Source organism: Thermobia domestica, unplaced genomic scaffold (genome assembly GCF_964235325.1).
Source record: "Thermobia domestica unplaced genomic scaffold, izTheDome1.hap1.1 HAP1_SCAFFOLD_574, whole genome shotgun sequence".
Taxonomy (NCBI): domain Eukaryota; kingdom Metazoa; phylum Arthropoda; class Insecta; order Zygentoma; family Lepismatidae; genus Thermobia; species Thermobia domestica.
The window spans coordinates 1-25,514 of NW_027656284.1; the positions used below are offsets into that span (position 1 = coordinate 1).

General features: G+C 37.2%; 1 protein-coding gene across 1 annotated transcript in view; it reads left to right on the forward strand.

Moving 5' to 3' along the window:
• Positions 1–3,392: 3,392 nt before the first annotated feature.
• Positions 3,393–25,514, forward strand: part of LOC145677054 (facilitated trehalose transporter Tret1-like) — a 105,207-nt gene continuing 83,085 nt past the window's right edge. Inside the window, exon 1 of the mRNA XM_081747742.1 lies at positions 3,393–3,720. Coding sequence (XP_081603868.1) covers positions 3,698–3,720 — 23 coding nt within the window. The 5' untranslated portion in view covers positions 3,393–3,697. The remainder of the gene's footprint in view (positions 3,721–25,514) is intronic.

A 25,514-nucleotide genomic window follows, 5' to 3' on the forward strand; every position in this document is an offset into this window, starting at 1 on the left:
ATGGTATTTTATATTTAAATATAATAAGATCTATGAGTGTGTCGCGAGAATTCAAGTTACACCCATAGTGTGCCGCAAGTTAAAAAAGGTTGGGAAACGCTGCTCTACCGCCACCTGAAATAAATTAAAAAGAATATACATTAATAACAATATAACAACAAGAGACCCAGTGCGAAACAAACATTGGTTTGTACATATTTCTTCTGAGTTTTTCCTGTCTTTTACTACTTCTTTTTATGTTAATATTTTGTTTATTTCTTGAGATCGCACCAAACATTCATATTTAAGACACACAATTAACAATATGACACTAGCACTGACACTAAACACAAAACAAGAGTAGCGTCTTCCTAAGTGGGAGGAAACGGGAGGAATGAAGAAAGTGGGAGGAAACGGGAGAACCCCGAGAAAACCCACGCACACGGTGTTTGTCCATCACAAAGTTCACTTGGCGGGGGCTGAGATTGAACCCGAGACCCCAAGCACCAGAGGTGAACGCTCTACTACTGAGCCACCGCGGCCCCTACAGGTTACTATATGACAGACTTGAATAAAGAGGATGTTTGTACATTTCACATAAAGTACTCGACAAATTTTTTAATGGAACGCCATGAAAATATAATTTATTTAACCTAATCTACTATATTTTAATATTTATCTATTTGTTATATAATATAATTATATATTGGTACATAAATTTTACAATACCCACTAAAACATAAGTTCCTTCTTTCGAGCTTACAGTTAGGAATGCAGTTTGTCCCGAATTAGGAGGGACATCCCGAATTTTAAGAAAATTTTCAGCATCCCGAATCATACGGCCAAGAAGACGTGTTATATGGCAGGATGATAAATTATCTAAAACATTTACAAAATATCCGAGAGAAATTCCTAGTGATATTTTGTAAATTTGGATCCACAATGTATACCTATGACTATCAGGATATCGACATAGTCCTACCGCTAAAATATTTTGATGATTGGCAGCCAGAAATGCCCGAAAGTTTTTTTTTTTCAAGGGGAATGGGGCAGGGAACAAAAGGTCAACAGACGAACGAAGTCGCGAATATACGCATCTTGATACACATAGTACTTATATAAAACAATTATTATTGGCGGGCATTGCGTAACTTTATTAACTACAATGAATAAATTAATTGCTACAGTGGGTGAGTAAGCAAATCCAATGTGTTTTGACATATATTTTGAAGAACTGAACCCTTTTCTAAGATCCAAGGGGGCAATTGCCCATTTCTCCCCCTCCCGCTGCAGGCGCCCATACTGGTAGCAATCCGCCTATGACGTTATTCCTTGATTGGTTCAATGGTTCATAACTTCTGTTAACTAACCGTCAACAAACTTATGATGCTATGAGTTTTCTCTGTGTGTGTGTCTGGTTTAAATTTTCATTGAAAAGAGAACATGTCCGAGGACATCTAGTAACCTTATACAAGGAGCTTGTTGTGTGTACTGTATTGAGGTCTTTAGGGGGAGCTCAATAGCAAGGTTTCTCAAACTTTTTTCAATTGGGTTACACTTTTATTAGAATGTTCTACGACCGGCTCAACCCTTAACTTACCTTTAATTTTGTATTAGTATTAACAGAAGAAAACACACATTAGTTTGTTTCAATATTTTTTTATAATAATATAAGCTATTATAATTAGTATAACCTTTACCCTAATAAAATGTATAATATCATCATCATCACCATAAGTATTCTGCAATTATTAGCAAGTCACTTGCCGCAACTGAGAAGCTTCCTTGCTCCACGGTTTTCCGCTAATCTCTTCGTCTTCACGTACGATTTTTCTGTTTTGATATCGTCCGTTAATTGTAGTCTCCTTCGCCCCCTCCGTCTCTTTCCTGCCACCATACCCTCTAGCACATCCCTCACGATACAGTTTCTTCTTAGCCAATGTCCCAACCAGTTTCTCTCCCTCTCCTTAATACTGTCTAAAATTGTTCTTTCCCCCCACCATTTCTAACACTCTCTCATAAATTTTCCACTTTACCCAGTTAATTCTCTCCACTCTTCTCCACACTCACATTTCGAAAGCTTCAAGTTTCATTATTTTTGCGTAATATCCTTGTTTCTGGCCCATACAGTACTCCACACAAAGCATTTTATAAGTCTTTTTCTCAACTCTTTATTTAAGATCCCACAAAAGTGATGTGTAGGGCTAATCTATTATCTCCATAATTTACACTTACCTGTTCGACATTATGAACAAGGGGCGTACGCAGGAATTTATTTCTGGTGGGTCCCAATTTATTATGAGGATAAATTATATTAAAATTTGTAAAATTACCACTAAAATGAGACCATATTTACAGAAAAGTTAGAATTTCGGGGTTCTGGACTTCCAGGATCCACATCTCTACGTCCCTGCTTAATTGCACTATGCAATATGCAATTCACTTTAATTTAATTTTTCCGTTTATTTTTTTAAAATCAATGTTCAGTCCAAGATGACCACAAGGTGATACCTGGAGGTGTTGGCGGATCCAGTTCAGGACCGGCGGCCTAAGCCCCCAGTTTTTTCAATGACAAAAAAAAATTAAGCTATTATTTATATATTTTTCAAAATTTATACAAAATCATGATGCATATACCATACTGTGAGTTCTGGTTGTCTCCCTCCCTAGCAGTTTTTTACCTTCTAGGTCCGTCACTGCCTGGAGGACCACTTATGGTCCGCGGATTATAGTTTGAGGAGCGTTCCTATACACAAAATTCATCAAGCCCCTTCTCTGGTCTAGTAGCCAGCGCGCGCGTGCGCCTCTGTTCCACAAGATCTCGGGTTCGAATCCCAGTGGAAGAACCAGCCTTGAACGTATTACAGTTGTTAGTATCCCATTGTAATTTTTTTTCTTTTTTCAACTTCACGTCAAACATAGTCTTGGCGCTGAACAGAGACTAAAAATTTCAATAAACAAACATATTCATCATCAGTAGTTCGTTACTGCTTTTGTGTGGTGATGAAAAGAAAGCGGTATAAAGGAAAAATAGTCTTTTAAAAATCTGTTATATAAAGTTTATTTTTGTTGCATAACATTCGTACCTACTGACTCAAGAAGCAAGTTTAAAAAAAAATAAATAAATAACGGGAACGAGTGAGAATTGAGAGGCAAAGAGAAAAAAAAAACAAACAAACAAACAGCAAGACATTTCAAATTCATTTTGCTGTGGTCATGGTACATTCACCTGCGTGCAGTATTTCGCTTCATAACAAACGAATACACAATATATCTTATCTTGATCTATAGCGCTTATCGTTAAGACAATTTCAAGTATCGTACAGTACAAGCAGAATGAGTTAGTACTTCTCATGGTTACACGTCGCAAAGAATACTTTTTTTTTTTTTACTTTCTTTTTCTCGTCACCTGTTTGGAGTGGAAGAAAATATTAAATGCTAGACGCTTCGTGACCTTGATACTACTACTACACAAGTTAAATAGATTTTAAAGACATTATTAAAGGAACCTGGTCATCAGAAGAAAGGTAGTACCCAAAAGAAAGGAAAACCGTCAGTTACTAGTTGGTTTGGTAGTCATGTGACCAATGACGACGAACCAGTAGTAAAAACTTGTGAACTTGGTTAGAAATAAGAATCAGATGGTTGCGTGACATGTGGTAGTGTTCAACACTCAACGCGCGCAGTGCAAAGGAAGCTTTCAACACAAGAAAAGAAAATGCTGGACTTGGAAATTGAAAGGTAAATAATCAATATTTATTTTTCTTTTTTCAGACTTAGCATATATAGTGCATTACAATATAAATGTATATATAAATATATATACACAGTACACTATATTTGTATGTGAACGTAGAGCTAAACCAAGTGACAAATCTTGACTGGAAATAGCTATATTTAAGGTACTAGCGTTGGAGATTTTTTTTTCCTTTGGTTGCTTATTTGTGTATGAAGAAATTTTATTCTGTCACTAGTTTTTTTGTAACATGACTCGTGTGTTTACATAATAAGTAGATTACGAAATTCTTCATTTAGTAACATATGAAAACAAAGCAATTTTGATATAATGAAGGACCGTTTATGAGTGTTCTTTTGTTTTGAACTTTCCCGAACACAAATTAAATTTGATTTAAGATCATGCGTAACTACAAAGGTATTTAAATTTATGTTTAATTACAATCTAGTATTTTTGGAATTTATATGATCCTTTTCAAGCCGGTAGCCAGCCCAAAAATGTAGTGAAGGGGGCCCGGCTGAAGTTAGGGGGCGCCCGATCCAACCATATTATAGTTCGTCACCATATTTTAGTTCAATTGCAAGCCTACCGTGAAAATTTTAAGGGGTCCAGCAAAAATTTAGGGGGATCGCCCCCTAGACTCCCCTGGATACGGGCCTGATCCTTTTAATGTGTCATGTAGGTACGATTCTTCCTTTCTTTTTAAGAAGTAATATTATTCTGGGGGCAAAATGAACAGCACCTTACGTTCTTTCGTTTACAATCTAGGCCAGCGTTTCCCAACCGGTGTGCCGCGGCACACTGGTGTGCCGTGAATGGGCCGTTGGTGTGCCGCGAGGAATCGAAACAAAATTATTAATTTTATAGCAATCAAATTGTAAAACGTAGGGCAAAATGTATATTTGTATTTCACATTACTATGAACCTCTACTATGAATCTACAATTTTAAGTTTCATACCGGGTTACTGTTCTGTACATTTCTAATGTTGAAAAAAGTATTTGTTATCATTGTTATGACCATTATTGATTCTTTATTGTTGCAGATTATTTCGTAACTTGAAAATTTAAAATATCACTCAATCCTTTCGACAAATTACCTACATTTGTGTTTTAAAAGTAAAAGAGATTTGTTTGTTCGTTCGTTATTTAGTGATTTTCTTCTTAGTAAAAGGTTGGATACAGTTTTCGCAAAAGAAAGCTTAGTTTTAAAAACCTGAGTCCAATATTTCATTGCAATTGTTTTCTATTTTTAAATTAGAATGAAAAATAAGCATAATGATTTACCACGGGGAAAAACCAGTGTTTGAGCTTTCTTCTCTGTGAGAAGGAGATCAATAACAGACAAAATATCACTATGTTTTATATTTACAAATAATATTTATAAGTGTGCCGCGAGAATCCAAGTAACACCTGTAGTGTGCCGCAAGTTGAAAAAGGTTGGGAAACGCTGATCTAGGCTATTAATTACTACAGTGAATTGACTTTTGCAATATTATATGATTATATCATTATGTATTTGTATATTATTATTATTATTATTATTATATTTGCTGATATGCCAAAACGAATAGGTATATAATCCCCCCCCCCGCTTCATACTGGTCCGCCTTAGCACAACGCAAAGGTTTCGTTTCTGACAGAGACTAAACACATATTACTCGCCGTTGAAAATTAAAATGTCATGTGTCAACTGCAGCATATTTTAATTGTATCTTTAAAACGTAGAAATAAAGGAGGGGGGACAGTACATACTTGTGATACTAGAGAAATATTGTTTCTTTCGTAAATACTATATTTAGAGGTGGAAAGACAATGTTAACACCTGGTTTGGGCGAACCGGCTGAATGACATAACTGTATACAACTTGCACTTTCCACTAACGGTGTACTTTTCTAGACATCGCTTGGCAATGTTATTGGGGATGAGACATGCAAGTAGCAATAGAATGAAATTATTGTTTGTGTAGTTTAATGTCCTGTTTCAGAAGAGAGGCTGTGTGAGACGAGAACCTATAACGTAACATGGGATACAAATCACATATACACTTACCGGAGTTTGAACTCAGGTCTTTAGTATACGTGCAGTAGCTGTGCCAATCCTTCATTTGTGGGCTTTCCTTCAATCCTTCAATCTATGGCCACATAAAGCTGTCACATATGAAGGATGATCAGCAATCACACACCCTGGAAATTGGGGAGGAAGGAAGTGGCCTGGGACTATTGTTAACCATCCCGGTGTTTACCTGATGTGAATAAGGAAAACCTTTCTCAGGATGACTGACTACAGTTTTTCGACCCAGTGCCCCTGTCGGAAATCGAACCCAAGACGTAGGGTAATTTAGTGGTAGTGTGTTAAACCTCTGATAAGAGTGGTCCAAGGTTTGATTCCAGGCCATATGAGTTTGTAATAGACAAGGGTCTTCGTGCTCGTGGGTTTCTTCGCAGTTCTCCAATTTTCACTTCATCAGTTAACTCATACTCCGTGAGGTACGCAGAATTTCGTCAAGGGGTAGGCCAAGCACTCAATTTAATTTCCTCTTCGGACAAATGAGATTTAGATATATAATGAATAGTCTTCGACTAGCTGGTGACTTCCGTAGCAGGCACTTGTGTCTCATATTTCAGCCCCTTTGCTTCCATTCTTTACATGTCAAGAATACGTTTATGGCATTATACTTTGCGAAAAATTTAAAGTTCTTTTCTCCTTAGAATCGACCAAAGTGTTAAAGTGTTCAAAAATTTATTTCAAATGACGCACCCGTTTTCCCGTGATGATGGTACTGACAACCTTGAAGTCGTTTTTTGTATATTGAGAGAAAAATAGCCCCCTTTTCTCGTTTAAAGCGGATATTTGGAACCCTGTGTGACGGAATTTCTGGATACGCTGTGGCAGTAGCGTAGCCAGGATGTGTGTTTGGGGGGGGAGTGCTGTTGTAGGTACACATAGAAAAATTACAAACAAAAAATATAAACATAAAAATATATAAAAAAATTACAAACATCAAAGTACCAGAGTACATTGTCGGACCTCTTTTGGGGGGGGGGGCCTCTGGGCCCCCCTTCTCTACGCCACTGCGCTGTGGTATATACCCATTTGTTTTGAATAAGGAATTTATGTACTAAGAGTAAGTTCCATATCCGTAACATGTTGCTAATCTCAAGGTATTTCGAGATACGGCTATCTTATAACAATCGCATACCCAACCTTTTCTTATTCCCTTCTAAAGAAAATACCAAGAAACGCTTAGACACGTATTTAATTAACGAAGACTAAATACCAAATTCGTGACTTTAACCTTAAGAGATTTCAAGATATGGCGATCCTATTACAATAATTGTAACTCCCATTCTTTTTTCTGTCCACTTTTCGTAGTCACTTCTAGGGAAAATATCAAAAAAACGCTTAAACCTGTCTAATTACTTTAAATGAAAAGTATAAATACAAATATCATGTTTGTACCCTTAGTGGATTTTGAGATATAACCAACCAATTATAACAATTGTAATCCTATCTTTTTTCCGACTTTTTTCTTCCCTTCTAGGACAAATATTTAAAAAAACGGCGAAACTCGTGTCTAATTGTTTTAAATGAGAAGTTCAAATACTGAATTTCATGTCTTTAACCTTAAGAGATTCCTAGATATGAGCATCTTATAATAATTATTTCCACCTCTTCTTCCTTCCCACCCCTTTTCTTCCCTTCTATGTCAAATATTAAAAAAAAAAAACCGAAACGCGTGTCTAATTATTTTAAATGAGAAGTACATAATACCAAATTTCGAGTCTCTAACCTTGAAAGATTCAGAATATGGTCATTTTAAGGTAATAATTGCCACTCCTCTTTTCCCTAGTCGAATTTCCAAAATTCCTTCCCTAGTGGTACAGTATCTTACATCACAAATCTCTTGTCCTGTGAAAATTTCAGGTTTCTAGCCAGGCCCGCAACCAGAGGGGGCCTGATCGCCCCTAAACTTTTCGTGGTCCCTTCAGACCGTAACACAAAATGCTATTATTAATACAAAAATCACAATTTAGCTATTTGTAAGAGAATTTTTAATAACTTGGTCCCCCTAATATATTCATGGCCCCCCCAAACTTCTGTGGCTGACTTCTGTTGCAGGCCTGTTTCTAGCTTATGTGGTTCGGCCTGAACGTTGATCAGCTAGTCATTCACTGAGGACTTTTTTTTTTTTTTGGAAAGAGATATATATACAGTAAATGCTTACTTTTCCATAATATCTTGATCGAAGGGAATTTAAACCCTGAACCCCCTTGTGTACGCCACTGCCCATAATCAATATTTTTCATCAATCATCCGTCTCTTATAGACCTGTTTTGTTAAGAATGGCTAATTTCTACTAACACAATAGATCAATGTTTCTCAACCTTTTGCTAGTCATGTTCTGTGGACTACAATTTTCTTAATCTCTTTAAAGCAAATTTATCAGTTAAAAATGTTTTGAGCATATACCAGTATACTTATATTTTAAAAGTGCTGTTAATGAAAATTCCATCTGTTTTATACATGTATTAGGATAAGAAAGTGCATACCCAAGATTTACGAACAACCTTCCTGAATATCCTCTTTCTTCTGCCCATGGACAATATTTCCAAACGCCCGCAACTACAATCCCACTCGCTCAGTAGTATTTTCCTTTAACGTAAACAGTTTTTACCAGAGCTGTACTCAAAAACTTTACTTTTTTAAAACTCTATTTTGCACTTTGTGTTATTTTAGCTACCATTGTGGGTAATTAAGGTAAGACAAGGCTAATTTAATTTTTATTCTATGTTCTGTATCACAGAAAAAAAAAACAGTTTAAATGTTTAAAAAAATCATTCCGTATTCATGTTTCTAAAACGAATTAATTGTACTGTATTTACATGAATTTCAATGTGTGGTGGACAAACACCGTGTGCGTGGGTTTTCTCGGGGTTCTCCCGTTTCCTCCCACTTTCTTCATTCCATCATTTCATTCATTTCTCATCATCACCGTCTCCTTTAGCCTAACCGGCATAATCGTGGGACGTAAAACTCAAAGATTTCATTTCTTTTTCTTTTTTAATTTCAATGGGGAAAAAATATTTCGACTCGCGATCAGCGTTATGGAACGGATCAAGTTCGTGACCCGAAGGTTTACCATATGTCTTTTTTTTAATAATTGAAGGCTATCAAAAATAGTTTATAATATAATACCTGTATCTAAGTTATAGTATTTATATGCTAAGAGGCCGCAGCGACTCAGTGGTGCTAAGAGAGGCTATGATTGTGAAATGAACAAAATTGTGAATGAAGAAAGTGGGAGGAAACAGGGGACCCCCCCAAAAGAAACACACTCGCAATGTTTGCCTTTGGTGCACGTGGTCCCAGGTTTGATTCCCGGTGGAAGGGAGTTAAAATTTTTAAAAGAAATAAGTTTGGTTAAAGAAAAAAGTGACAAAGGAATCACCTATGTTGCATGGAATCCCTGGTTCGATCTGAGCTCGTGTCAAGTAGGCTTGGTCGTGGACAAATTCCATATGCATGTCCTTTCCCGGGGGTTCTCTCGTTTTCTCGCACTTCCTTAATTCCAACATTTCTTTCATTATTATTATTATCACAGTCTCTCTTAGGCTTGGAGCATAAAACCGGCTGCATATTGACCAGAGGAAAGCCGGTCAAGTCGAGGAAGAGGAAGCCAGGAGAAGATGCGGAGAAAATGGCTTGAATGCATTGACTGCGTGCCTCAGTCACAACGTTGAAGAGGCGGGTATGCTCGAGTGAACATGCCGTATGAGGCTTTCTTGCATTGGTTACAGTATTGAACCTCGGCTCGGCTATCCTGTCCTCTAGTCAATATATTGCTGGCCTAAATGTAGGACGTTAAAGAATGTTTACGAAATTGTAAAATTTATTACTCATATAACCTACCTTTTTGAAAATTTCAATTGTAGTGTGAAATATGCAGTTTATTTGAATTTAATTTTTGGGTTTTCCTTTGATTAATGTTTGTTCTAAGAGGATCACTAAGACAAACGTTGAGGACCACAGTTTGAGAAACAGTGATACAGGCAACATTGAAGAGAAGACCTCAGTCTTCAGTTGCCCTCTTGGCACAAGTCACTTTCGAACCTGAAACCTCGTGATTACAAAGCGAAAACTCTAGTCATACATATACGAGGACGTATCAAAAAGTTCATGCAACCACCTAGAAAAGATCCACTCTAGAAAACTCTGACACTATGATGGTATTAGTCCTTCTGTACATAGTCACCGTGCCTAGCGACACATTTTTGCCAGCGGTTCTTCACTTTCTGTAAGCCCATTTTGTAAAAGTCTACAGTTTAGCTTTGAAACCACAGTTCAACCTCAGAAATGACGTCACCCCTACTGTAAAAATGGCATTCTCTTAGTGGACGCTTCATTTGTGGAAAAAGAAGTCACTGGTGCTAGGTCCGGTGAGTATGGGGTAGGGCAATATTTCATATACTAATTCCACTGCCTTCGTCATCGATGCACGGACGCAATGAGCTGGTGCTAGTGTTGCCACGAGACGAGACGAGACGAGACTTTAGGCTGTCTCGACTCGTCTCGTGTAAAGCTTGTCTCGTCTCGTGTCTCGTCTCGAAAAAATGTGCTCGTCCCGTCTCGTCTCGAGGGGTTCTGTCCCGTCTCGTCTCGTCTCGTCTCGTTTGTCTCGTTTTGTCTCGTAAAAAATATAGCAGCATACCATGGGAACGAAAGTAAAATGTAGCAGACAGCACCATGCTAATCAAGATACAACTAAGTTACACGTATTACCCAGAACACACAAGACAAGAAATGTCACGGTAGCTACACCGTGAAGCCTTCACCTCTGGTGTATGTGGTCGTCGGTTCGATCTCGGTTAGTGCCATGTGAGCTTTGTGGTGGACAAACGTCGAATGTGTGTGGGGGGCGCGGTAGGTCAGTGGTAGAGCGTTCACCTCTGGTGCTTGGGGTCTCGGGTTCGATCCTAGCCCCCGCCAAGTGAACTTTGTGGTGGACAAACACCGTGTGCGTGGGTTTTCTCGGGGTTCTCTCGTTTCTTCCCACTTTCTTCATTCCACCATTTCATTCATTACTCATCATCACCGTCTCCTTTAGCCTAACCGGCATAATTGTGGGACGTAAAACTCAAAGATTTCATTTCATTTCATTTCATTTTTCGTATGTGTGTGTTTTCTCGAAGTTGTCTAGTATCCTACCACTTTCTTCATTCCCATCAACACTAATTTTCCCATCAACATCCATTCGGGGTGGGCCAAAGTTGCCTAAAGGTCTTAAAAATAAATTCAAATAAGCTCACGAGGCAAGGAAAAATAGTTTACAAGATAATATATCTCTGCTGTTAGTTGTCTGAGGCTTCTCGACCCTGTTTTTTTTTTTTTTTTTTACATTCTGAAACATTGTAATTTGTTTCACCAGTTTCAATACACGAATATACAGTAAATTGCTCATAGGTACGTCGAAGATGAAGACACTAATGTCAAATAACACTGGTATACAAAATTTTGCTTATTTTTATTTCTTGATGAATTTTTATGTATTTTGACCCCCTGAACACGAATCTGGCACTTATTTTTATGCAGTGTCAATATTTTCAATGATATAAGCATGTTTTATTTTTCTCCTATACTGATTTGTGTAGAGTAATTTGCGTCCTTTTACTTCGATACTCGCTAGGTGTTATCGCATTTGTTATTAAAGATAATTGTTCGAAGTACGAAACAGAGAATATAGATTCTAAAGATACATAGCAGAATTGTAAATTGATTAAATAGAGTTAGTTATTCAAGTGTGAAGCTGATGTTGGAGAAAACAAAATATAAGGAACATCAATGGGACGTGTGTGGGGATTTCAATATTATTGGTTTTCTTCTTGGGTTGCAAAGTGGTTATACTAAATATTCCTGCTTTCTATGTCTGTGGGACACTCGGACAACTAACCAGCATTATGATCAAACCGTGTGGCCTGAAAGAACGGAGCTTATTCCAGGAACACATAATGTGATAAATGCAGTATTAGTGCCCAGGGGGAAAATTCTCATTCCAACATTACATATTAAGCTGGGATTGGCAAAACAATTTGTGAAAGCTCTGGGTCGCAATTCACCTACCCTACAATGTATCAAACAAATGTTTCCAGCTTTATCAGAGGCAAAAGTTCTGGCTGGCATTTTCACAGGGCCTCAGATTCGTGTCATGCTTAATAGTGCTCCACTTAAACAAAAAATGATGGAGTTGGAAAGAAACGCTTAGGAGGCCTTTCATAAATTGGTGACGGGATTTCTTGTGCATAACCGAAGTGAAGCGTTTGAACACCAAGTTAAGACACTCATTGATCAATATCGAGCATTGGGATGTAGAATGTCTTTAAAATTACATATGCTACATTCATACTTGGATTTCTTTAGGGAGAATTAAGGAGATGTTAGCGAAGAGCAGGGAAACGTTTCCATAAGGACATTGAGGTAATGGAAAGCAGATACCAAGAAAGGTGGGTCTGTGCAATGATGGGTGATTATATTTGGGGGTTAGTCCATGACTAAGTGAGCGTTTCCCACAAAAGAAAAAGAACCAATAACTTTCACTTTTGACTACGGAATTTCAGTACTTGATGAACACTTCCCTCCAATCTCAAGTACTTTTGTATATAATTTTTATAAGAAATGTAATATTCATATATTTTAGTATTTATGTATTGTTATGTAGATTTTTGTTACCCAGAAAGTTGATGTCCAAAATGTGTTATGTTTGTAATTCAATGTTCCTATAAGACACAATTGTATAATATATTACTGTTTGAGTAAAATCTAATATGCTTATAGCATTACAAATTTTGACATTACGGGAAAGTAACTGTCATACTCGTGTTCAGCGGGTGCAAATCATTAAGAAACCAATGAAAATCAACAGAAGCACGACTACAATGTTTGTGTTATGCTTGTAGTTCAATGTTCTCATAAGATACAATTGTATAATATGTTACTGTTTTAATAAAATCTGATATGCTTATATCATCACGACATTACGGGAAAGTAACTGTTATACTCGTCTTCAGCGGGTGCAAGTCATTAAGAAACCAATGAAAAATCAACAGAAGCACGACTACAATGTTTGTGTTATGCTTGTAGTTCAATGTTCTCGTAAGATACAATTGTATAATATATTACTGTTTTAATAAAATCTGATATGCTTATATTATCACAAATTTTTACATTACGGGAAAATAACTGTCATACTCGTGTTCAGCGGGTGCAAATCATTAAGAAACCGACGAAAAACCAACATAAGCACGACCTTGATCAAAATTTGTATACTAGTGTAATGTTTACATGACAAGCAAAGTTCGATGTAAAGGTGTCACCATCCCCGACACTATCAGCCCACTTGCTTTATAGTGTCTGTATATATATATATATATATATATATATATATATATATATATATATATATATATATATATATATATATATATATATATATATATATATATATATATATATGTAGAGAGAGAGATGGAAAGATATATAGATAAATAGAGAGATAGATATGTGTGTACACTTTGATTTCATATATTCCAGCCTTTAGGTTTCCATACCAATCCAAAAACTACTTTCCATTTTAGCATATTTAGATTTGTTGCAGTTCTTCTTTTTAAAAAAAAAAAAAAAAGTTCGGAACCAAATAATTTTATTGAGTAATGGAAAATATTTGATTGAAATGTTATATGTTACTGCACAGTAAGCTCTACTTAAAGTGTCATAGTAATGGGAGCTGAAAGACACATTGGACCAAAGAATGCTTGGGGCCAGTCTTCACCTCCATGGTACAAATCTGTTCCCATAACCGCGGGGTGTGTGCCACTATATGGTGGTTGCCCCGTTTGTGTAACAAACTTATGACAGTACACCCAGATTAGCTAGTAGTCTAAAAGAGTAGTTGATAGTGGCCATTTTGGATTAAAGTTTCTTATATTGTCGTGATCTATTCGCAATCATACAACGTACATCTTCATACCAAGCCGAGCGGTCTGCGGCGATAGACCATCGGCTTGAAGGCCCCGGGTTGAGTCCCGGAAGGGTCATGTGTATGGATTTTAACAGCATTTGTTTTTTCGTATTGTGTCAGGGAGCGAAATCGTACGGGATAACAGGATTTCAGTCTGAAAAAATTGGAGAGAATATCCTCCCCAGGATACTTTCATGGGAGTAAGAAATTAGTAAAAATATAGGATATACATTTTATAGCAGGTTTAAAATTATGGGTATCCTATTTCTTTTCTGTTAATTATGTTCTTCAATGTTCGCATTTTGATCATTCTCATGATATTTTCTGCTTTCAACGGAGTTCCATGAATGTTATACCAAATGTTCTTTACACTCTGTAAGAAACCATTTCTGAAGATAATTTAGGCCCTAATGAATATTATTCACTAGGAAAGGGAAATATTCCTCTCCTCTCAACATGGAAGCAGAGAGCAATTTCGCACTCTGGTCAGATCAAACATTTCCGCGTAACAAAACGAAGGTCCTCCTGTAAAACCTCTTCACTTCTAAGTGTTATTGTTAGTATCATAAATTTGCTGAAAGCAAACAATTTGAAGTGTTCGTCGATAATATCTTCGCTTTTTTGTCCTTCGACCGCCTTCCAAACAAAGAGGTGAATTTTACAACATGACTGCTGTATAATAAGCGAGCGATTGGTAAAACGGTAAAAGTGTGTTTTTATGTGTATGTGTGTGTGTGTGTGTGTGAGAGAGAGAGAGAGAGAGAGAGAGAGAGAGGACAAAATTTTAGTTGCAAGATGACATACTTCAATTGCCGTTTTCGGTTCATATAGCAAAAAGAATACCGCCACCAGAGAATAAAGACAAGTGTAGTGTGTTCTGTTCTCTTCCGCCATAGCAGCCAGAACTTTCAACTACAGCCTGTAATGAGTGTAGACCTTATCCAGTTTTCAAATTGAATAGATGGTCGTGGTAGTTTGGTTTCTTGACCTTGTAAAAATCTTCCCTGTCTTTGATTTTGTTTGTCATTATTCCAGCCAGAAATGAAAAAAAAAAATGAGAATACCTCAGTTTACAGCAAGGGGAATTGGGGACAAGACATTAAGGATGATATTCCTGGAAGCTCATGTATCACGATTGTTTCATTCAATAGACAGAGGACACTTTTCTATGAAGGTTTTCAACATGTTTTCACACAAACATGTCTTCTCCTTTTGCAATCTATATGACTACTGGCAATTTCAATCTTGGCCATTTCCGCCAGCGTTTTCATTTTCGAGACACGAGACGAGACGAGACATTTCAAGAGACGTCCCGTCTCGTCTCGTGTCTCGTCTCGTTTTCGAGACGGGACAAATAGTCTGTCTCGTCTAAAAGGTTCTGTCTCGTCTCGTGGCAACACTAGCTGGTGCGTTGTCTGCCAACAGCAACATCCCTTTTATGACGAATCCACGATGTTTTTTCTTCAGTTACTTCCATAACTTAGTCAGGAGATGGGAATTATAGGTACTAGTAGTAGTTTGTCCCTGTGGTAGGTAATCTGTCGTGATCAGCCCTTCACATTCCCAGAAAACTAAAAGCATCAACTTGGTGGCAGACTTCTACACTTGTGCTATTTTAGGGTCTGGGGAGGAGGGGTGTTTCCAATGTTTGCTCATTTCCTTTGTTTCTGGATCATAAAGATAAACCTAACTTTCATCCATGGTCACTAGTCTGCTGAAAAAGTATCTTCATCCAACTCGCAATGTTTCTCTTGCAGCGTTCTTACTATTTCTGTTCTGGAAAGGTGTGTGCAGTCGTGGCACGTACCGTGCCGACACTTTCTGAAAATGCAGCCGGTTGTGAATGGTATTCCAGGCAGACTCATAACTTATACCTATTGTACACGTAACACTTTCAATGGTTATCCTCCTGTCTTCTATTATGATCTTCACAACTTTCTTCATCAAGGTGGCATCATCAATGAAAAATGGTCTTCCAGATCTAGAGGCGTCCGCGGTGGTCATGTGTCCAGTTTGGAATTGCCGTTTCCATTTGAATACCATCTCCTAGGATGGGCTTTCATATCCATAGTCTTCTTACATCTCTTTGTGGATTTGTTTTGCTGATTGCAGATGGAACAACTTAATTACGCTCGGTGCCTCAAGCTTGTCAATCATCGTATATTTAGTGGTTTACCAGAAAAAAAAATAACGAGTCCAGAATTTGCATGTTAACATACAAAGACCTAACTGTAAAATGCATGTCCGAGGGAGTTCGTAGTTTGTCACCTTCTAGGATTGCACGAACTTTTTGATACTTCCTCGTACGTCCTTCAGAATTTGAAATATGTCGACCAAATACACGGTGATTCTTTATAGGATTTACAATTTCCATCAGTTATAATTCTTTATTGGAGCCACATACAGACTTTGTTTATATGTCATTATAATGCAAATCACTTCAAGTTTGACTTACCTAGTGAGTAGTTGCGGAGTTGACCACACGCGGCGCCATCGGTCAGTCGTTGAAAATTGAGACTCACTGGTGCAGAAAGAGCTATGTGAATGTTATGGTTTGAAGAAACGAAGTCAGCAACGAGTGTACAGCATAAGTATCGCATACACAATATGGCAAGGAACCACCCAGCAGACCAACAGTGTACAAATGGCACCAGACATTTGTTGAAACAGGTTGTTCTGTGCGACACACAAAGGCTCCAGGGCGCTCAGTTGTGACTGACGATGTGGTGGAAGCAGTTAGGGAGAGTTTTGTCCGCAGTCCTCCAAAATCTGTACGGTGTGCATCACAAGAAACTGGTATCCCTCAGACCGCTGTTTGGCGTGTAATGCGTAGATGTTTGTCCATGAAGTCATACAGACTGCCCTTGGTTCAAGCACTGAGTGAAGCGGATAAACATACCCGACATGAATTCTGTGTTACCATATCGGATCACGTTAGTGGTGATGAGTCATTCTTGAACAATGTGGTATTTAGTGAAGAATCAATTTTTCACCTTTCCGGCCGAGTTAACACACACAATTGTCGTATTTGGGGCACGGAAAATCCACATGCGCACGTGGAGCTGGTTCGTGACAGCCCCAAATTGAACGTGTTTTGCGCTGTATGCATCATTCTTCTTTGCAGAGAGCACCATCACCGGCACCGCCTATCTTGATTTGCTCCAGAACTTCCTTGTTCCACAGTTAAGTTATCACGATGGCCGCTTATGGTTGCAACAAGATGACGCCCTGCCGCACTACCTGATTGACGTAAGAGAATTTCTTGATTAGCGTTTCCCGTATAAGTGGATAAGTTATGGTGGCCGCCACGGTCTCCAGTTTACACGCTATTTGACTTCTTTCTGTGGGCATTTGTGAAAGATAAGGTGCACACCCCTCCCCTACCTAATAATGGTAAACAACTGAAACATCGCATCACAACAGCCATTGCGGACGATACCTCCGAAATGCTGGCTACTGCTTGGCACCATATCGACTTTCGTTGGAATGTGTCCAGGATGACCGCAACTGCACACATTGAGCCATAATGGATGTGTCACAAAAAACTTGAAGTGTTTTGCACTATAATGACATATAGACCAAGTCTGTCTGTTTCCAATAAAGAATGATAGCTGATTGAATTTGTAAATTTTATAAAGAATCACCCTGTATTTAATTACCTTACCAATTTTATACGGCCTATATTTAATAAAGTAAGTCTGTCCTAGTTTATTTTCTTTTAAATGTAAATATCGTTCGTAAACAATTTTATTTTATGAATTTACAGTTGCATACATAAGTATTTATGCTTAATGTTGTCAATGGTTTGTTGTCTCCATCATCTGGTGATGAAATCTGTTTGTGTACTGCTGATGCATCTGTTTCACTTCTTGTGGTGTATTGTCTGTTTTTTTTACTTGCTTTCACCAAACTATTATATATATATATATATATATATATATATATATATATATATATATATATATATATATATATATATATATCTCTAGTTCAACAGTCTTGTATAACTCGTGTCATCTTTACCCTTGGATAGCAACTGCAATAGACACACGTGTTCAAGAAGTTTGTCCTTGCCCTCAAATATTCATTTCTGTTAACTTTGTGACGAGCAGTTTCTTTCATTGTGCTAGGATTTAAATAATCCATCTGAATCACAAAGATGGTGAGAAACAAAGTCGAGATTTTATTAGATTACAATCAACTAACATCAAGGTTACAAGATACTCACTTGCTATATTTGAATTTTATATTTGTCATTCTCCAGGAATGGGGAATTTTGAGTTTATTTTCTGAGAAAAATATGTTTGAGAATTACATATTATTATTATTATTATTATTATTATTATTATTATTATTATTATTATTATTATTATTATTATTATTATTATTATTTGGTCTAGGAATTAATTCGTGCGGGTGGACAAGAGATGGCGCAACGAACGGAGCGTCCCACAGTTCCGTGTATCCACACATGTGTTGCAAACCCCTGTCATCGCGTATCGTTCGTAGTATAGGGCAGTGGATTAAAGCGTCAACAACACCAGTTTGTAGTTAAGTGAACATGGCGCAATTTGTGCCTGATAAAGTGTTTTTGCGGGGTGTCCTGCTGCATTACTTTAACATGCAGAAAAGTGCGACTGAAAGTCATCGTATTTTGGTGGAAGTGTATGGTGACCATGCTCTAGCTGAGCGAAAGTGTCAGAAGTGGTTTGCACGGTTTAGAAGTGGTGATTTCGGCTTGGCAGACCAAGAGCGAGCTGGACAGCCAAAAAAAATTTCAAGACGAAGAATTGACAGCATTGCTCGAGCAGGATTCGTGTCAAACGCAGGAACAACTTGCAGCAGCATTAGGCGTTGATCAAACAACAGTCTCCAAACGCTTGAAAGCCATGGGAATGATTCAAAAGATGTCACATTGGGTTCCACATGAATTGAAAGACAGAGACGTTGAAAGACGAAAAACCATTTGCGAATTGCTGCTTCAAGGACAGAGCAGAAAGGGGTTTCTGCATCGAATTATTACGGGTGATGAGAAGTGGATCCATTACGAGAACCCTAAACGAAAAAAGGCCTGGGTGAAACCAGGTGAACCAGGTCCATCACAACCAAAACGAGATATTCACTGTGCAAAGGTTATGCTGTGCATATGGTGGGATATGAAAGGTGTGGTGTACTATGAGCTGCTGCAACCGGGTGAAACTATGAATGGAGAACGTTATCGACGACAATTAATGCGTTTGAAGCAAGCTCTGGCCAGAACACGACCAGAATGGGAGAACAGACATGATAAACTTATTGTTCAACATGATAACGCTCGCCCACATGTCGCAAAACCGGTCAAAACCTATTTAGAAAATGTCGGATGGGAAGTTTTACCCCACCCGCCGTATTCACCAGACGTTGCTCCTTCGGACTACTACTTGTTCGATTGCATGAACAACGATTTGATTGGACAGCGGTTTACTTCTTCAGAAGATATCGAAACATGGGTCTCTGACTGGATCGCTTCCAAGGATGAGGACTTCTTTCGCCACGGAATCCGTACATTGCCTGACAGATGGGCGAAAGTGGTGGCTAGCGATGGACAATATTTTTCTTAAGGTATTTATGTATTTTGTGTTTGTACTACAGCTTCAATGTGTGCGTACCAACCGCACGAATTAATTTCTAGACCTATTATTATTATTATTATTATTATTATTATTATTATTATTATTATTATTATTATTATTATTATTATTATTATTATTTTGAAGCACATTAATGTAGTAAGTGTATTTTGGTGGTCAGCAGAGATTAAAACTCATTACGTACTTTTTTTTTTTTTTACTAGTTTTTAAATTTTATTTCGTTCATTCCATGGATCTGACTATACTTCATACGAAGTTGATAGTGGCGCGGAGCAGGCACTATTGGCATTGCGTTGATTCTCAATATGGATTTTTATTTAATTATTTATACATATTTCTGGGTGTAACAGCCTTTATGGACTTAAGTTCGTCACGCATGAGGGATGACGTCCCTCGGCTGCGAGCGCACTATCCAGAGGAAGGAGGAAGGAAGGAAGCGGCCTGGGGCCGGTACGTTAGGTACCATCCCGGCATTTGCCTGGTGTGAATGAGGAATACACAGAAGAAAACACCCTCTGGACGAATGACCTGCAAGAGCTTTTCTTTACCATTTCGACCGAGCGTCCCCACCAAGAATCGAACCCGGAACCGCTTGCATTGATCCTCAATTAGAGAACAATGAAGTTTCTGTACATATTTATTTCCGGACTTAGACTTTGACCTACGAAACCTAAAAAGAGAATTATATATGAAAAGTGACTAACAATTAGTTTTGAACCTGGATAACTAATTTGAGAAAAATAAATGTGAATCATATTTAACTGTAATTTTCCGTCAACTGAACGAGTGGAATGTTTTACCGTTAGCTTTTTGAGAGTAGCTAATAATGTGTAAAATACTTACATATATACATAAAAAAAAAAAGAAACTTTTCAAACTCGTAGTGAAATGAAATTCTTGTAATAAAGTAACTGCTTTCGAAGCTATCTCATGTTGCGAAAGCTTTCACAACTTTAGCCTTTTAAGAGATTCCTTCTACGATGAAGGCTGATAAAAGCAGACAACACACTTGTTTAATATCTTTTTCCTCCTCCCACAATTCGACTTCTAGGAATAAAAACGCTTGTCTTGGTTTTTTCACATAAATTTGATGTGAAACAAATAATTTCCATCATTTTTGTTATTGTATCCTTTACCCGAGGGGTTTGTCTACTATGTAAATAATCATTTAGAAATATATATATATATATATGTCTATTTTCCAATCTCCCCTAAAATCAGTAATTTTATTGGGGATCTATGTGAAATTTTACGAACTTTATAATTCATAATTGCTCTAATCATTTTCAAACATATATAGTTTTCGTATTTTTTTCTGCATAAACTCTAGAGAGACTTTATTTTCATTTTTGTTCTTTCCCATTACTTGAGCGAAGGACGAAGTTTGCTTTTATTTCCGAAACAAGTAATTGAACTTTAACCATTTCTTCACCTCCGTGAGCTCCCTCGTTTCTAAGCGGTTAGCGTACACTCCTTTGGCGTGGGAGACAAGGATTCGATTTACGGTCGAATCTCATGTAGTTCGGATTCCACGTTAATCAGTATGTCTGCGTCTAATATAGCCTACCTGCTGAAAGGGACACTAAATTCAGACTCAAATCTTCACCTTTGTAGATAATCTTAGACCTTTTGTTATTTTCCTACGTTTGTTTTAGGATAATTTTTAATTTGTTGTTGCCATATTTCATATTTCTTCATATTCATATTGTCATATATCTTTTAGGTTTTTGAACTTTCTTTTCAAGTTCAAGCACCTTTCCTCTACACTTTTTTGTTGTGTGCGAGCGGTCCCGAGTTCGATTCCCGGTAGGGGCACTCGGTCGAAAAAAGTGGAAAAAGCTTTTTCAACCCAGCCATCCTGAATGAGTTTTTCTTAGGTTTTCTCATTCATACCAAGCTCATAGACGCCGAAAGCATAGAAATCTAAATTCTAAATCTTCTATTGTTGTCTTATGTTTTCCCTCCTGTTTTCTTTCTCGATCTGAGAGAACAAAGACCACTATCACTTTTTTGAATTATTATTTTTACTGCTATCATGAGAGCGTACATTAAGTTGAGAGCTACAAACATTAGGTCCGGATATCGGTTAATCGTGATGAGCATCTTGATGTGGAACTTCGTTTATATCAAGATCAGTGCTTGGTGGAGGAATGTCAGTGTTAATACTAACGCCCCTTATCTTTCGATTAATCCTAAATGAGCTCAAAGATAATAAGGACGGGACCTACAGTTTAACTTGGATTCCAAACCACGAGATCAAGAGTGATGAACCTACATGTTCGGAATAGTATTCGAACTTACGATCTCTATCTGCAAAGGTGAACGTGCTCCATGTTAGTCACTTTAAAATTTATCAACAAAACTAGTTTTTTTCGTGACATACAACGAAAAACAAAAAAGACGCAGATTACATTCGTTGAAACGAATTCTCTTAAATGTAAAAAAAGAAAAAAAAATCCATTAATTTTCTTAAAGAAAACCCTTGTCCATTAACTTATTCAATAGAAAGTGTCTTCAACTGACCAAAATAAGGTTGTCCACTCCATGCCATAACTACTATCAGCTCCATGGATGTGAATAATATACGTAGTGTCATGGAGCTGAGGAAATCACCAATAAATATGGCTGTGCAATCGTACTTTCCAAAGAAGAACAATGAACTAGTGCACACAATTTTCAGTTGATGTGATCTAGTAGTTAACATTTATATTGGCAAGAAACTTCTACAACTATTCTATATATAACATAAACATTCAAACTCAGCAATACTGTACCAATGCATTTAGAAATGTAAGCATATGGAGCTGAGATTTTATATATAACTAGCATTGATTACCCACTTCGCTGGGTTGGAATAAAAATTATAAATGCACAACTCCTTTATATACATTCCCCTCTCTCAAATTGCGGAGCTGAATTTTGATTTAAACTGCATTGGAAGTGTCATTGTTCGTCTCAGTGATCCCGAAAACTGTGACTTCTACATTAATATCGTTCATTTTCAATCATTTTTATATATCTCCCTCTCCTCCGCCTCTCCCAAGTTGCGGGGATGAATTTGGATTTAAACGCCATCGGAAGGGTTTCTGTTCGTCTCAGCTATCCCCAAAACTATGGATTTGGCACTAATATTGGTATCATTTTTGATCTTTTTAAATATCTCTCCTCCCTAAGTTGCACTGTCAAAGTGAAATGATAGAAACCTTTCAAGGCTCGAACCTCATCTATGTTGAAAATTTGATCGAGATCGGTCGGGTGCTCGAAGAGTTAGTCACTTTCACTTTAATTTTATAGATTATAAAAGAAAACTAATAATCTTTAATGTTGAAATTGTAAATTGCAGTGTCCCAATACCTTCCCCTGATGCTCTTCATTATTTTATTAACTACAATTAAAAGAGCATTCATACAAAACCACAATAAACCAGTATCAAATCACAATGCCTAGTTTCTGTGGAGAATTACCCATATGTATAAAAAAAAAAGTCTCTGACTATCTGGGGACTTCGCTTCCAGAGCGCATTTGCTCGGCCTGCGGCCTCGCACTAGGAATGCGCTCAAGTCGAGACACGTCTCGAATCTCGACTCGACTCGTCTCGAATTTGAGTCGAGATTCGAGACGAGGCATATTTTGTAAAATTCGAGACGAGTCGATACAAATGTATTTTTCGACTCGAATCTTCGAGTCGAGACTGCTCGTAAAAATCCCGACTCGACTCGAATATCTCGAAACTCTTTCTATAATTTTTAATATTATTTTGAAGAAAGTATTCACTCAGAAACATATTTCGATATCAAGATTTAATTTTCAGCTCAATTCAGTTAATTAATGTGATATTTAGTTGTACTTCAAATATAATAATAATAATAATAATAATAATAATAATAATAATAATAATAATAATAATAATAATAATAATAATTGATTATCTAGTTTGTATAAAATATTGCGATAAAGTGAACTTCATAAATTCTCTGAATGAGTAATTGGCAGTCTATAGTAATTTAGCATAGTTATAATTATTGTATTTTCGTTCCCATGAACGCAATAGGGCTATATAACTTCCGGATTATTCGCTTCCTCAACTATTTTGAGGCTTTAATGTATTGCAGCATATCACAAGTTACGGATAATATATAATGTAACATTTGTTGTACATCACACATTGTAATACAAGACTATTTTACATAGTATATTACAATAAATGGAGTGCTTGAATGCCAAGAATAGTACAAGCAGGTACGTTTCACTTCTATAGATATGTATTTTTTTAAAAGGATTTTTGTAAACACAAAATTATAAAACAATTAACTACATAGAGTAGTTATGGTTCTGGTTCCCAACATAAAAGAAATATGGGTTGTTCATGAGATATTGAACTTCAACTTTCACTCCTGGAAAATTTGAATTTTGGAGTTGGACCACTTGGCATTAAAGCAGTTTATTGTGAGATGAAGACACTCCTCACTTTACTCTAGTAACATAGTTGTTCAGGAGCCTGGGGTTTCCATCCTCTCAAATAAAAACTGAACGATTGCTTGATACAAACTGACTATATAGGAGTAATAGTGTATTAAGTTTTCGAGCTTTGGTGCGTATTCGTATTTTTGGAATTTACGGGAATTTAAGGGAATTAAGTGACCTGTGTATGCATATGTGGTGCCAACTCTTTCCAGCGACCTACCAAGTATCATGCGTCCATGCCAAGACGCGTAGCCGTTGTTATCCGTACCAAAGGTGAACATATTGACAAATAGGTAGGTAGTCATAATGCTCTGGCTGATGTGTGCGTATATTTTAACCCGTATATTTTGTCTCGACTCGAATTTCGAGACGTCTCATCTCGAATTCGAGTCAAGTCGAGACAGAAACATATTTTCGAGTCGAGATACGAGTCGCGACAATATTTGCTCGAGATGAGTCGAGACAGGCTTAAATCTCGACTCGACTCGACTCGTGCGCATCCCTACCTCGCACCTCTCATACCCCTAACCTCTAACCTCTCCCCTAACCCCTAAATCAAGCTGAACAATATAATATTCTTCGGGGCAGGGACGGACGCAGGAGGTACATTCTGGGGTCCGGACATCCTCGAAATCTCGATTTTTCTATAAATTTAGTCTAGGGATAATTTTTTACAAATGTTAATATAATTTATTCTCATATTGAATTTGAACCTCCTCGAAAAACCTTGTACTCCTCGAAATAAATTCCTGCATACGTCCCTACTTGGGGGTAAATTATCATCCGTAGGTTTTGAGAAAATAAAAAAAAGAAAAAAACTTTTGTGGCGCTAAAAAGTATCATTTGCGTTGCCAATAATAAGTTACAGTTTTTAATTTGCTGAGAGAATTGTTACTTTTGTATCTACTGTATATGTAGCAAAATACGCTGTTAACTAGCAGATTGTATCTATCTTCTGTTATATGTCTTTAGCTACCAGTGACACACATCACTCCTTTAAGCACATACTACTTTAAAACCTGACCAAAGTGAACAGTTATTATTACTAATTTGTGTTACAGTTTTCGGCAATATATCATTGCTATATATTTTCTACGTACTTCTGAAGTTGTAACACAAGTTAATATTAACCTTTATAAACCGGACAGGGATTTGAAAGAAATCGTAGACTCTCACGTTAGGTGTTCGATTCCCGGCGGGAGCTTATGTGGTTCGGATTCCACGTTAATCAGTAAGTCCACGTCTCACATAGCCTCGCTGCTGAAAGGGACGCTAAACTAAAATCAAATGAAATCAAATCTCACGTTAGGTGCCCTGATGGCTCCCTAATTACCACAGAATAATAATTCATACATCATTGGAAAGCTTATGGATCATCGTTTCCAACGAGGTAACGCTTCTGTAATTCCCGCCCTATTCGTAGAAGAAGAAACAAAAAACCTTTAAAAAACTATTAAAAATATAATTGGGAGGATGGTAACCCTTATAGTTACTCTACGCTGACCAAATGGGGCTAATTTCTAGGCAATATACTTGTGACAATAGACCCTAATATTAGAAAATAGTAGCCATTTTTACAATACAAAGCCAGATAAAAATTCAGAACAAAATTCCTATAAAACGCCCTGTGTATCAATCTCGAGGGCTGTTGCAGACATTCACGTTGTCGCGCTGGTGACTTACGTAATTATT